Source organism: Callithrix jacchus, chromosome 14, assembly GCF_049354715.1.
Source record: "Callithrix jacchus isolate 240 chromosome 14, calJac240_pri, whole genome shotgun sequence".
NCBI lineage: Eukaryota > Metazoa > Chordata > Mammalia > Primates > Cebidae > Callithrix > Callithrix jacchus.
In genome coordinates this window covers 23,931,607-23,945,629 of record NC_133515.1, presented here as the reverse complement: position 1 = coordinate 23,945,629, position 14,023 = coordinate 23,931,607, and the positions used below count along the sequence as shown (strand labels likewise).

The 14,023-nt window shown below is 41.9% G+C and overlaps 1 protein-coding gene across 1 annotated transcript in view; it reads left to right on the top strand.

Annotated features, from left to right (window-relative positions):
- The first annotated feature begins 9,802 nt into the window (after positions 1-9,802).
- Positions 9,803-14,023, top strand: part of ACOXL (acyl-CoA oxidase like) — a 389,909-nt gene continuing 385,688 nt past the window's right edge. Inside the window, 2 exon segments of the mRNA XM_078348358.1 lie at positions 9,803-9,858; positions 10,568-10,664. Of these exon segments, the coding sequence (XP_078204484.1) occupies positions 9,803-9,858; positions 10,568-10,664 (153 nt within the window).

Here is a 14,023-nt window from a genome sequence, read left to right as displayed (position 1 = left end):
TGCACGGCACACAATAAAGACTCCAACGCGCCTCGTGAGCTCTTTAGGCAGATCCTATAGAATGTTTCTTTTACCTCTCAGTCCAGCTTAGGGTGTGTTTGCGTGTGTGTGTGTGTGTGTGTGTGTAGATAGATCGGTTTTTTGTTTGTTTTGTTTTTGTGTTTGAAGATGAGAATTGGACAGGAGGTGGAATAACCATCAATACTGGGTGGCAGTTTATGTTAGCCTTCATGTAATGCCATTTGACATTTCAAAATAAATTAAAATCTGGGCACCAAGGCTCATGCCTATAATCCCAGCACTTTCAGAGGCCGAGCGGGAAGGATCACTTGAATCCAGAAGTTCAAGACCAGCTTGGGCAATATGGCAATAACTTGTCTCTTAAAAAAATAAATTAAAAAAAAATCAGGTCTAGAAAGCAAAACTATAGTAACTTTAAAATTTGCTTTTGCAAATTAACCTCTCCTCTGGAGATTTTCTGAAATACAAGGAGGTTTCTCCTAACCCCTGACCTTTCCCATTGAGAGTCACTGATGCAGTCCTCACTCAACTTATGAAAAGACCCCCTGCACTCTACTATGAATTTCTCAACCTGTTACCTTAACCCCACCCCACTCCTTGCAAAGTGGTAACTGTTTTGAAAGGGAAACTGTAATTGTGGTTCTCAAACTGGAACAGGCATCAGAATCACCTGGAGGGCTTGTTAATTCCCGGAACCACGGACCCCACTCCTATAGTTTCTAATTTTGTAGATCAGCGGACAAGGCAGGAGAATTTGCATTTCTATCAAGTTCTCAGGTGGTCCTGATGTGGTTAGTCTGAGCCCAGTCTCAAGTCTATACTTTGAGAAGCTTCGGTACAGAGGAAGGTCACTGGGCAGGGAACTATCTCAAGGGACGATCCGCAACCCAGCCTGGCTGGTTCAGAGCCTCTGTCCAGCAGCCGGAGCTGCCAGGCTTGAATGACTCACTCACTCTAACGCAGTTCACAAAAGATTTATTTTCTCTTTCTCTTTTTGAAACAGGGTCTTGCTCTGTCACTCAGGGCTGGAGTGCAGTAGCATGATCATGGCTCAGTGCAGCCTCAACCTCCCAGGCTCAAGTGATCCTCCCACCCCAGCTTCCCAAGTAGCTGGGACTACAGGAATGTGCCACCATGCCCAGCTAACTTTAACTTTTTTTAAAATTTTATTTGTTATAGAAATGGAGTGTCTCTATGTTGCCCAGGCTGGTCTCAAACTCTTGGGCTCAAGAGATCCTTCCCCTTCAGCCTCCTGAAGTGCTGGGATTACAGGTGCGAACCACCATGTCTGGCTCACAAGAGATTTCCTGGTAAGTGCCTATTTATGCACTTACATCAAATTTGTTATTACCACTGGGGCCTGGTCATCACATCACATTCCCACATAAATATGGAAAGCCACATCCTGAGAGGAGCCACTGTCAGCTTCTGGCATTCATGCCCACCCATGCCACAGAGGGGTGATGTCAGAGCCTGATACTGGACAAACGCCAGCTCCCTGGTTCCTCTTCCACCAGGTTGCATGCAGGCAGTCTCTGCTCTGTGGATACACTCTTCCCTCTGTCCAAAGCATTCAGCAGGCCACAGATTTCCTTGCTCACAGATGGCCTCCAGACTTCTTGCCTGCATTTGAGTCATCTGTCTGCCACAAGTTTACAGAACAGCCCCTTAGAGGTGGAGAAAGTTTTTTTGCTTTTGTTTTTTGTTGTTAAGAGACAGAGTCTTGCTGTGTTGCCCAGGCTGGAGTACAATAGTGTGATGAAAGCTCACTGCAGCCTTGAACTCCTCAGCTCAAGCCATCCTCCTGCCTCCTGAGTAGCTGGGACTACAGGTGCCTGCCATGGCAACTGACTATTTTGTAGAGAGTGGGGTGGTCAGCTCTGTCTCTGAATTGCTGTATGCCCTTGGGCAAGTCTTATAGGACTTTGGGCAAATCTAATCTGGTAGCACAGCTTCTTATTTGCAAGATGGTGATAATGTTTTATGAGGATGAGCAGATTATATAACACAAAGTGATGGTCATAAAATAAGAGTTCAGCATATTTATTTATTTGATAAATACTTACTTTCTGTTTATTTAAACTGTTCCAAATGCTTAGTAACTAATTGAATGAACTGTGCATAACTTTCTTCCCCACCTTCCAGAATGAATCTCTTCTAGTTTGATGAATTAAATTATTATGTGTTGATTCAGGGTTTCAACATCATCTCCAGGTTCTTGAGGCTTTTTCTGAGGCACTCCAGTGGAGAAAGTTTGCTTATTCCCTCCTTCCTCTCCTCTGCCTCAGATCCCTCTGTCAGTTTTCCCAGCTTGTCTGCATCCAAACACCAACAGCAGCAATGGGAGCACTTTCGTGCACAGGCCTAAGAAACGTGAAGAGGGTTTTTAATGTATCTTTATAAAAGCTACTGATTTCTTGTGTATCCTTTGTTGAATCTCTTATTTTTGTAGGAGTTGTTAGTTGATTGTGGTAGGGGCTTCCAGGTATACAATCATATTATAGTCAGCTATAATGCAGTATATAGTAGCTCAAAATGACAGCTGTTTATTATTGTTCGTGCATCTGTGCATGACTGGGAGAACCTTCTGGTCTTAACTTGTTCATGTATTTTTGTCAGCTGTGAATTGGACAGACAGTTCCTCTGACCTTGGTTGGACTCCCACATATTTGAGGGTTGCCTAGAGGTAGGTTGGTGTAGGATGGTTACGGCCAAGACAAGTGAGGTGTTCTTACATATCTCTTACTTTATATTACCCCCAAGCAGGCTAGTGTAGGCATATTTTTAGCTCAGCTCAGGGATATTCCCATGAAAATCACAGGATATGATACTGTTTTTTTTCATTAGCATTCATGTGGAGCAAGACAGATAGGAAAACGCATAAGCACTTAACTCAAGTGTTTGCTTTTCTCAGGTCTACCAATATTTTAATGGCCAAAGCATGTTCCATTGGCTAAGCCCAGATTTAAGAAGTAGGAAAATAGACCATGCCTCTTAAATGAGAACTGGAGTGTCAAAGGGCAAGAGTCAGGGAGAGATGAAGCACAGGTGTCATCAGTAAATCAACCTGCTATGTGCATCTGCACATATAGTAATGGTGTTACTTGTTCCTTTCCAATTTTGATGTCTCTAATTTTTCCCTTGTTTGATTGCATTGGCTGATACCACCAGAACAATATTCAACAACAACCTCTTGTGGTTGTTGCTTTCAAAGAGACAGCTTTTGGATTTATTAGTTACTACTTTTTGTGTTTTCTGATTACTTTCTCTAAAGAAAAATTTATTCTTTTTTCTTTAACTTAATGTGTTATTTGTTCCCTGGCTTCTTCAGTCAGCTGCTGTAGCAATTGCTGTTGACACCCAAGATCCCTTTACTAGGCTTGCATACCCATCTACTGGTTCTGAGACTGTTGATTAATATCAACCCCCAAATGAACATTTCTCCTTTGAATTGTCATTGATTATGGGAGTTACCTTCTCTGAAAATCCCTGAGGTTATGCTTTCTCCTTGGGAGTACCTTGCAATAAATGACTAACTAAGAGAGTGGGACAACTCTGTGATGCCATTTATTTTCCAGAGCTCCCCTGGAATCAGGCTGAGGCTAACCTTTATCTGAGCTTACATCTTTGCAAGCTCCCAGCTGGCTTGTGTGCGCTAAAGGAAGGCCTGCTGTCCACATTGATGCCTGCCATCCTACTGTACACCCATACCGCGAGTTGCTGATGGTTTGCTTCCCCACCTGTATTTGTAAGGATGGTTTGTTGTTATCCCAGAAACTCCAGAACAACTCTGGCCTGGCCAAATCAGTTAACTTCTCTGCTGTTTGGTGGGCTGAACCATATCTTTTCTAGTGAGATCTCTATCTCTTCCAAGTTTTTCCCTTTTTTAGGTGCTCTCTCTCAGTGTGAGGTTACCATATGGAGTTTCCCTATATCTTAAAGTGATTATTTTTATAATAGCAATACTTTGTATTAAACTTTATCTGTTTAACCTATTGCATGATTTCTATCTTTGGATGGTCCTAGACTGCTACATCTTATGATTTATCAGTTTTTGTTTTATATATTTTGAGGCTTTGTTGTTTGGTATGTACACATTTAGGATTGTTATGTGTTCTTTGTGGATTGGTCCTTTTATAATTATAATGTCTTTTTCTGTCTTTAGTGATGTTCTTTTTTCTGACGTCTACCCTATCTGACATAAATATACTGATTTCTATGTTTCTTTTTGATTAGCATTCACATGGCTTAACTCTTTTCATCTTTTAGCTTTCAAACTGCCTATGTCATTATATTTGAAATGGATTCTTGCAGATAGCATATTTTTAGACTTAAAAAAATTTATTCTACCAATCTTTGTCTTTTAATTGTGGTATTTAAGCCATTTAAATTTAGGATAATTATGGATATGTCAATGTTTAAATCTGCCACTTTATTATTTGTTTTTTCTGTTTCTCATTTGTCTATTGTTTTTGTTTTCTTACCTTCCTGTGGGTTATTTGAACATTATTTTAGGATACCATCTTGACTTATTTAGTGTGTTTTAGAATATATCACATTCTATATTTTCTTAGTGGTTGCTTGAAGTATTACAGTACATACATAACTTATCATAGTTTACTAGTGTTGTGCTACCACTTGAGTGAAGTACAGAAACCTAACTTTCATTTAGGTCCCTTTACCCTTCCAATTTTAAAATATAATTTTTCAGTTCTTTTTAAAAAATTTGAGACAGAGTCTCACTCTGTCACTCAGGCTGGAGCACAGTCGTGTGATATTGGCTCACTGCAACCTCTGCCTCCTGGGCTCAAGCAATCTTCCTACCTCAGCCTCCCAAGTAGCTGGGACTGCACATGCATACCACCACATCCAGGTGATTGTTTTTGTATTTTTAGTAGAGATAGGATTTTGCCACATTGCCCAGGCTGGTCTCGAACTTTTGGGCTCAAGCAATCTGTCCACCTCAGCCTCCCACAGTGCTTGGATTACAGGCATGAGTCACTGCCCCTGGCCAAATTGTTTGAAGTATTTCTTCAACCTACACAGAGCACCACATCATATGGTTTTATAATTTTTGATTTAGATATTAAATATTATTTCAAAAAGTCATGAATAAAAAATCACTAATTAAATGGTGGGATATTCTATGTTCATGGAGAGGAAAGTCAATATTGTTAAGATGTCAGTTCTGTCCAAGTTGATCTATAGATTAAATGTCATCGCAATCAAAATCTGAGCAAGTTATTTTGCGGATATCAACAAACTGATTCTAAAGCCTAGTAGGAGAGGCAAAAGACTCACAATAGCCAATACAAAACTGAAGAAGAAGAACGAAGTTGGAGGACTGACACTACTGATTCCATGACTTACTACAAATCTACAGTAATTAAGACAGTATAGTGTTGATGAAAGAACAGACAAATGAAACAGAATAGAAAGTCCAGAAATGGACTCGCATAAATATAATCAACTGACCTTTGAAAAAGGAGCAAAAACAATATAATGGAGAAAAGATAGCTTTTTCAACCAGTGCTGCTATAACAACGGGCCATCAGCATACAAAAACCCCTGCATAAATCTACACATAGACCTTACACCCTTCACAAAAAGTAACTCAAAATGGATCACAGGCCTAAATGTAAAATGTAAAACCATAAAACTCCTAGAAGATCTAGAGGAAAGTCCATATGACTTTGTATTTGGTAATGACTTTTTAGATACAACACCAAAGCCATGATCTATGAAAGAAAGAATTGGTAAACTAAATTTTATTAAAATGAAAATTCTTTGCTCTGTGAAAAACAATGTCAAAAGGATAAAAAGACAAGCCATGGATTGTGAGATACATCTAATGAAAGACTGTTATTCAAAATACACAAATAACATTTTAAATTCAACAATAAGAAAACAACTTCATCAAAAAATGGGCCTCATCAAAAAATGGGCCAAAGACCTTAACAGACACCTCACCAAAGAAGATATATAACAGGCAAATGAGTATATTAAAAATGCTTAACATCATATGTCATTAGGGCAACACACATTAAAACAACAATGAGGTGCCATTACATGTCTGTTAGAATGGCCAAAATCCAGAACACTGACAAGACTAAATGCTGACAACAAGAAGTCTTATTCATTGCTGGTAAGAATGCAAAATGGTATAGCTATTTTGGAAGACAGTTTGGTGATTTCTTACCACATAGTTCAGTGATCATTTTCCTTGGTATTTACCCAAAGGAATGGAAAACGTGTGCACACAGAAACCTGCACATGGCTATTTATAGCAATTCTATTCATAATTTCCCAAACTTAGAAGTAACCAAGATGTCAATCAGTAGTTGAATTGCTAAATAAATGGTGGTACCTCCAAGCAATGGAATATTATTTAGGGCTAAAAAGAAATGAGGTATCAAGCCATGAAAAAGACATGGAGACTTAAAGGTATTTACTGAGTGAAAGAAGAGAATCCAAAAGCCTACATGCTATGTTATTTCAACTGGATGATGTCTTAGACAAGACAATACTATAGAGACAGTAAAAAGATCAGTGGCTGCCAGGGGTTGGGGGAGGCATGGCACAGAGGATTTTTAGGGCAGTGAAGCTATTCTGTACAATAGTAGATACATGTCATTATAAATTTATCCAGACCCACAGAATGTACAATTCCAAGAGTGAACCCTAATGCAAAGTATGAACTTGGGTGATAATGATGGGTAATGTTCATCAGCTGTAATAAATATACCACTCTGATGGGGGATTTTTATAGTAAGGGAGGCCATGCACAAGTTAGGGCAGGAACTATATGGGAAATCTCTGTACCTTCTATTCAGTTTTGCATTGAGCCTAAAATTGCTCTAAAAGCAGTCTATTAAAAAGGCATACTAAGTAATCTAGTTTACAATGTTTTTATTCATTCTTATGTTCTTTCTTTTCTGAAAGTTCTATCCTTCTTCTCCTATCATTTCCTGTCTGTTTAGAGAACGACCTTTAGCCATTCTTTAAAAGTCACCTTGCTGGCAAACATTCTCTTAGATTTTTTTTTTTTTTTTTTTTTTTTTTTTTTTTTTTTTGCCTGAGAAGGTTTTCATTCTTCTTCTTCATTCCTGAAGGATATCTTCAATGAATATAAAATTTGCCATTGACAGTTATTTTGTCTCAGTAGCTGAAAAATGTTGAGCTACTTATTTTTGGCCTCTGTAGTTTCCAGTGAGAAATCTGCTGTCATTCCAATTGGTTTTTCCCTATAAGTAATGCATCATTTCTCTCTAGCTGCTTTCAAGATTTTTTCCCTGGCTTTAGTTTTCAGAAATTTAATTATGGTGTTTCTTGACCTGGGCTTCTTTGCGATTAGCCAATTATTTGCTCATCTTATTGAACCTGTAGATTCATTACGTCTTTTACCAGCAGGGGAAGTTTTTAACTATTACATCTTTTACTACTTTTCCAATCTCTCTCTTTTTGTCTTCTGAAACTGAAGATATGCATGTTGGCTCTGTTGCTATTGTCTCAAATATTCCTGAGAAAGAGTTGCCTTATTTTTCAGTCTATATTTTCTTTGTTGTTCAGATTGGACAAATTCTATTGATTTGTGTTCTAGTCTGTAATAAAATATCTTAGATCATGTTGCCGTTAAATAACAAATTTGTTTTTCATGTTCTGGAGGCTGGGAAGTCCAAGATCAAGGTACCAGAAGCTTTAGTGTCTGGTGATTTCTAGTTCATAAATGGTGCCTTCTTGCCATGTCCTAACATAGTGGGAGGAGGAAGGCAGCTTTCTGAGACCTCTTTTGTAAGGACGTAAATCTCATTCATAAGGGTGAAGTACTCATGACCTAATCATCTCCAAGGGTCCCTACTTTCTAATATAATCACCTTGGTGATTAGGATTCAACATATGAATTTTGAAGGACTTACATTTAGACCACAGCAATCTGTCATCAGGTTTACTGATTCTATTGTCACTATTCTATTCACGATTCTATCACGATTCCATCATCTATGCTGTATTCTTGACTTCATCTAGTGAGATTTAAAAAATTTGGTTAAGCCAGATTTTAAGCCAATTTGGTTATGCCAGGAGATGAGCAGCCTTGTGGTGAATATACTTAACAATTACTCGGTTAATTCAAAGGTGTGGTTTTCATATTTTTCAGTTCTACAATTTCCATTTTATTCTTTTCTATAACTTTTACTTCTTTGGTACAATTTTCTCTTTTTTTCCCCATTTATTTCAAGAGAAATTATAATTGCTTATTGAAGCAGTGTTATGATGGTTGCTTTAAAATCTTTATCAGATAACTCCAATGTCTGATTAATCTTGGTGTTGGTATCTGTTGATTTCTTTATCATTCATGTTGTGATGTTTCTTGTTGCTGTGATGGTTTCTAGTCAAGTCTTTGTATGTGTTCTGATGGTTCTTGGTATGATGTGCAATTTTTTTATTGTGTGTTGGACATTTTGGATATTTTATTATGTGGCTCGAGATTGACTGAATATTTTTTAGCAGGGAGTCCCTTGTTGAGATATATTGGGATGTTTAGATAGACATGTATATTCCGCTTCCTGTTGAGCTGACTTAGAGTTGTTGAAAATGTATGAAGTAGAAGTTCAGCTCCCCTCTTTGGCCCTGCTGACACGTACTCAACTGAAGTAGGGCATTGAATCTCACTGCCTCAGTTGCCTTCAAATGAGGATATGAGATCATCCCCTCCCCACTGGGCTGAGCTGCCACCAGGAAGGGGGAAGTTGAAGGCTGACCCACATCACTTTTTGTTACCAGTTTGGGATGGAAGCTCAGTTCTCTTTGGGGCACTAATGACACCAAGGAAGAAGAGGAGTGAATCAAGTGCCAACTGACCCTTTCTCCTATCACCTCCTTTTTCCTTAACAATACCAAGTAGGGGTGGAGTCTCAGCTTCCCATTGGATCCTGCTGATGGGGTGTTGGTGTGAAGCAGGGTGTGACTAGACTTACCTCGCATCTCCTTGCTAGGCCTTGTTGTTGTGGGGTACAGATGGTCACCACTGGACTCCACTAATGTTACCCTGGCACCACCTGCTTTTGCTGGGCAGGAGATAGAAGATCAGCTCCCTACTTGGCCCACTAAGGTGTACACCAGGTAGGGAACTCAGACACTCCATCTGCTCTGCAAGTCAAGAGGTGGAAGATGACCTCCCCTTTCAGCCTTGCAGAGAGGAATTGGAGCACCCCCTCCTGCTTTTGGAGGATTATGGGGTAGAGAGGAAGAGCAACGTCCCACTGAAACCGAAGGAGAGGAAGATGGGTGTGTTTTGCTCTGGTGTTTTTCTGTTGTAGGGTGGGTATCCCCAAGAAGGTTTTCTATTGTTAAACCATCCTTTTCATATCTTCTAGCTCTGAAATCAAACCTGAGTGAGGTCTTCCAGGCTTAGGCTGTGCTTTGCATGAAACATTTTAGGTGGCTAAGGAGGAACCTCTCCTTCTATGTCAGTTTAGGTTCATTGAGAAGTAGGGGCCAAGATTGTGGTTAGATGTCAAGAAATTTAATGGGAGAAAACACCTGTGAAGGATAAGTGGGAGGGAGCTAGATCGGTGGAGAGAACTCTCAGAACAAAGGCAGTCGGGTCTGGCCTCCTTGAAAAGAGAGGGCGGGGGGGAAGGCTTGAGCAGGGAACAGTGCAGTGATGACAAAGTCTCTGCAGGAAAGTGGGGGTCCCAGAGCAGGTCATCTCCTGGGCAGGCATGGCCTGACTCTAGAAACTTGCAAAGCTCAACTATCATCAGCTGGGAGCAGCCAAGGGATGAGCACCCTTGTGGTGAACATACTAAACAATTACTCTTTCAATTCAAAGGTGTGGTAGCTGGAGGCAGGTACTCTCGAAGGCAACCTGAGCAGCAATTCTCACGGCCACCACAGTCCACTTCTTGTAACACACAGGTCACTCCCTCTCCCCCATCTCCCAAATGCTGCTTTAAGTCATCTCAGACAATCTTCAATGCCCTGCAGAGCAGGAGGTGCTGCAGTCTTGTTTTAAGATGGTCTTGGCTGGGCGTGGGGGTTCATGCCTGTAATCCCAGCACTTTGGGAGGCCAAGGCAGGTGGATCCCAAGGTTAGGAGTTTGAGGCCAGTCTGGCCAATGTGTGAAACCCTGTCTCTACTAAAAATACAAACAAAAATTAGATGGGTGTGGTGAACGGACACCTGTAGTCCAGCTATTTGGGAGGCTGAGGCAGGAGAATCACTTGAACCCAGAAGGCAGAGGTTGCTGTGAGCTGAGATCACACTACTGCACTCCAGCCTGGGCAACAGAGCGAGACTCCATCTCAAAAAAAAAAAAAAAAAAAAAAAAAGATGGTTTTGTTTTGTCAGGAAATCCTTCCTTCTCTCCCTCCGTGTGCCTGGCTGTATTGAACACCCAGTCTGTGTAACACACACAGCATGCACAGTATCAAACAAGCACTACAATGGACACAGCTTCTCTAGATAAGCCTGGAATCAAAGCATCCACAGCTTCCTCTCAGTCACCAACTATTGGCTGTCTTATTTTGTATCTGTTCTTCACAGGTCCGATTTAAGTTTGGATGAAATGAGAGCTTTGACAGTTCAGAGAGTGAAGTTTACCATGGGTCTACCTCTGTTAAAATGTGCATTTCAGGATCTGGTAAGCGTCATTGTTATTTTGGTATCCTTGTGTTTGTATGTGTGTGTGTGAGAGAGAGATAGAGATTTCTTTCTTTACAACTTTCATTTTAGGTTTAGAGGGTACATGTGCAGGTTTGTTACGTGGGCAAATTGCACATTGTGGAGGTTTCGTACACAGAGTATTTCATCACCCTGGTAGTGGGCACAGAACTCATGATAGGTAGTTTTTTGGCCCTCACCCTTCTCCCTCCCTCCTCCCTCAAGTAGGCCCCTGTGCCTATTATTTTATTATTTGTGTCCGTGGGTACTCAATGTTTAGCTCCCACTTATGAGTAAGAACATGAGGTATTTGGTTTTCTGTTTCTGTGTTCGTTTGCTTAGAGATTTTGTTTTGTTTGCTTTTGTGACTTGCTAAGCCTGTTGATCTCATGCTGAGGGCAGCTGATAGACACCTCTCAGTGGAGGAGAATGTCTTCCTCAGGCCGTTTTTCTGCCCCACTCCCACTAACCTAATGAACCCTTCCCTTGACCCACCCATTCACTTTTCCAGTCTCACAGACTAGGGAATAGGAGTATCAGCAGAAGTAATAAAATGTTTGTTCACAAAACCACCATAATTTTAGGGATAAAAATAAATAGCTGGGAAATAGAAATAACTCATTTCAGGGGCTTTTAAAGCACTTTAGACTTAGCCAATGTTTATGTCTCATTTGTCTAAAAATTGTCATTCTAAATTATTATTTTAGTCAATTTGGCCTCATTAAAAAAGAAAGAAGAAAGAAAAAATGCATGTTAGTGAGTTCCTTTGTATGTCAGTATCAGGAGCGATATATTTTAGCCAAGTTCATTCAGCTTCATGGCTTTCTTAACACACTGGACATGGGAAAAAATATACCTCAGCGGGACCTGGTGGCTCACATCTGTAATCCCAGCACTTTGGGAGGCCAAGGTGGGCTGATGGAGTTCAAGACAAGCCTGGGCAATGAGGTGAAACCCTGTCTCCACAAAAAATACAAAAACTGGCCAGGCACAGTGGCTCATGCCTGTAATCCTAGCATTTTGAGAGGCTGAGGCAGGTGGATCACTTGAGGCCAGGCGTTTGAGACCAGCCTGGGCAACATGGCAAAACACCGTTTCTACTAAAGAAAAAAAATTACAAAAATTAGCCAGCTGTGGCGGTGCATGCCTGTAGTACCAACTACTTGGGAGGCTAAGGCATGAGAATCCCTTGAATCAGGAGGTGGAGATTGCAGTGAGCTGAGATTGTGCCACTGTACTCCAGCCTGGGCAATAGAGTGAGACTATGTCTCAAAAACTAACAAACAAAAAAACTAAACAACAACAAAAGAAAACTAACTAGGCATGGTGGTGCCCACCTGTACTCCTGGCTACTTCTGAGGCTGAGGTGGGAGGATGGCTTGAGACCCAGGTTGAGGCTGTAGTGAGCAATGAACGTACCACTGCACTCCAGCCTGAGCAACCGGAGTGAGACCCTGTCTCAAAGTGAACAAACAAACAAAAAACCTAACACCACTTCTCCTGTGAGACCCCCGCTAGGGGAGGAGCCTGAACTGGGGTAGCTGCAGCTTGGCCACAGGCTGAAGAGCTGATCCTCTCCTGCAGCAGCCCACTACCTCTCTCCCTGCCCAGCATGTTCTGGGAGGGAGAGCCTGAGGACTGAGAGATGGGACCCTCCCAGTTCAGGAGACCGCAGGGGTGCCTTTCTTTGTGGAGTGTAGATTGGAGCTAGTGGGGGCCTGGGATCTGCACTTGAAAGGATATCCTTCCCACTCCCTGATGGTAGGTTGTCTAAAGAGACAAGGACCAAGCCTGGAATCTTTTCAGGAAGGAATTCCAGGCGGAGCCTTGGCACCACCTGCACTGGGGTACTGCAGCCCCAGTCCATGCTGATTAGGGCACTGCAGTGTCAGCTGAGCTGGGGAGCGTGGGGAAGGATGATCACTTGGCACAGGACAACTTCCACATGGCAGAGTGGAGTGTGCTTGCAAAGTGTAAAAAATCATTTCATACTAAGCAGTGGGCAGAGATTTTCAAGCTAGGAAATTGCCTCTTGATGGAACATCCATTTAGAGCTGTGAACACAACCACACACACACACACACACACACACACACACACACACACACACAAACTCAACCCTCTTTGCTGCCAACCACTCTCTCTATCAGAGTCACCTCCAAGTACATTCGGTGTGGGGCTGTTCGAAGGTGAAATATTGGCCTGTGGCCAGTTTCTTGCTCCTTTAATCAGCCCAACATGTCTGCGGCTTAACTTAGTGTCAATACTCAAGACTCGAATGTGAGAGTTGATCCCTTAATGAGGCTTGCTAATTGCATCCTGACCTGCTGAGTCTGAAGGATTAGCCTCTGTAATCTCACTCCTGATGTAGCGTGTTGAGCTCTGGATCCAATTATATTTCCACTTTCCGGGCTTGCTTAGTGGCCTTGGGCAGCCTGGACAACTCTCTGTCCTGGGTGATTAGATATAATTCCTCCAGGAGGCACAGGATTGGCCCTAGACGATCCCTCCAGTTCATTTCTGTGAATTATCTTGGCCTGTTTGGCACCTCTCTCCGTGTGAAGTCGCAAAAGCCAATAAACCTGAAGGAAATGAAACTGGCCATCAGTGCGGCAAGCTCATCTCACTGGGAGGATGTCATGAGACTCAGCAGCACATCTGTGTGTGAAGGCGCTCAAATTCCACCCTGTAAACAGCTGGAGAAGCTGTCCACATCCAGTAATTCTAGAAGAAGTGTCACATGATTCATCCTGCCTCTTAATAAAACGATTGCGTCGTGGCTGTCCTGCCTGCTCAGGGAGCGTGCAAGGCCTGGCTATGTTTTTTCCTGGGCCCCCCTTTTCTATTGCTGTTCACTTTTATGGATGACCCTATGAGTCCGAGGCAGAACGCAGTGTGTAATGTGTAATGATGATGTTCTAGGGGACAACTGAGGAGGGAGTGTTATTCACTCCGGGTCTCTATGGACGGTCTGCAGGCCAAGAGTAAGCCATTAAAATATTTCTACACTGTGTTTTTTCTCTGCCATCTGTAATAGGTTTGAGATGTTACAGTAATTTTAAAGGGAAGAAACAGTATGAGTCTGATTTCACAGTGTGCATGCACACACACACAGATACACACGCACAGTGTCAGCACCATCATTGCTCTCAGTACCGACTTCTCCTGCACCCGTTTCTACTGACATCACCTTTGTGCACCTCAGCCAAGAGGTCTCTTGTTCCCCTGAAGTTTCCAGAATTGGATCCTGGGTTGGGGGAGTCACCAACTATGTCCAGATGCAGAGACAGAAGACCCAGGTCTTAACGTGTACTTTGTGTCGGTGTCTTGCATGGGGGG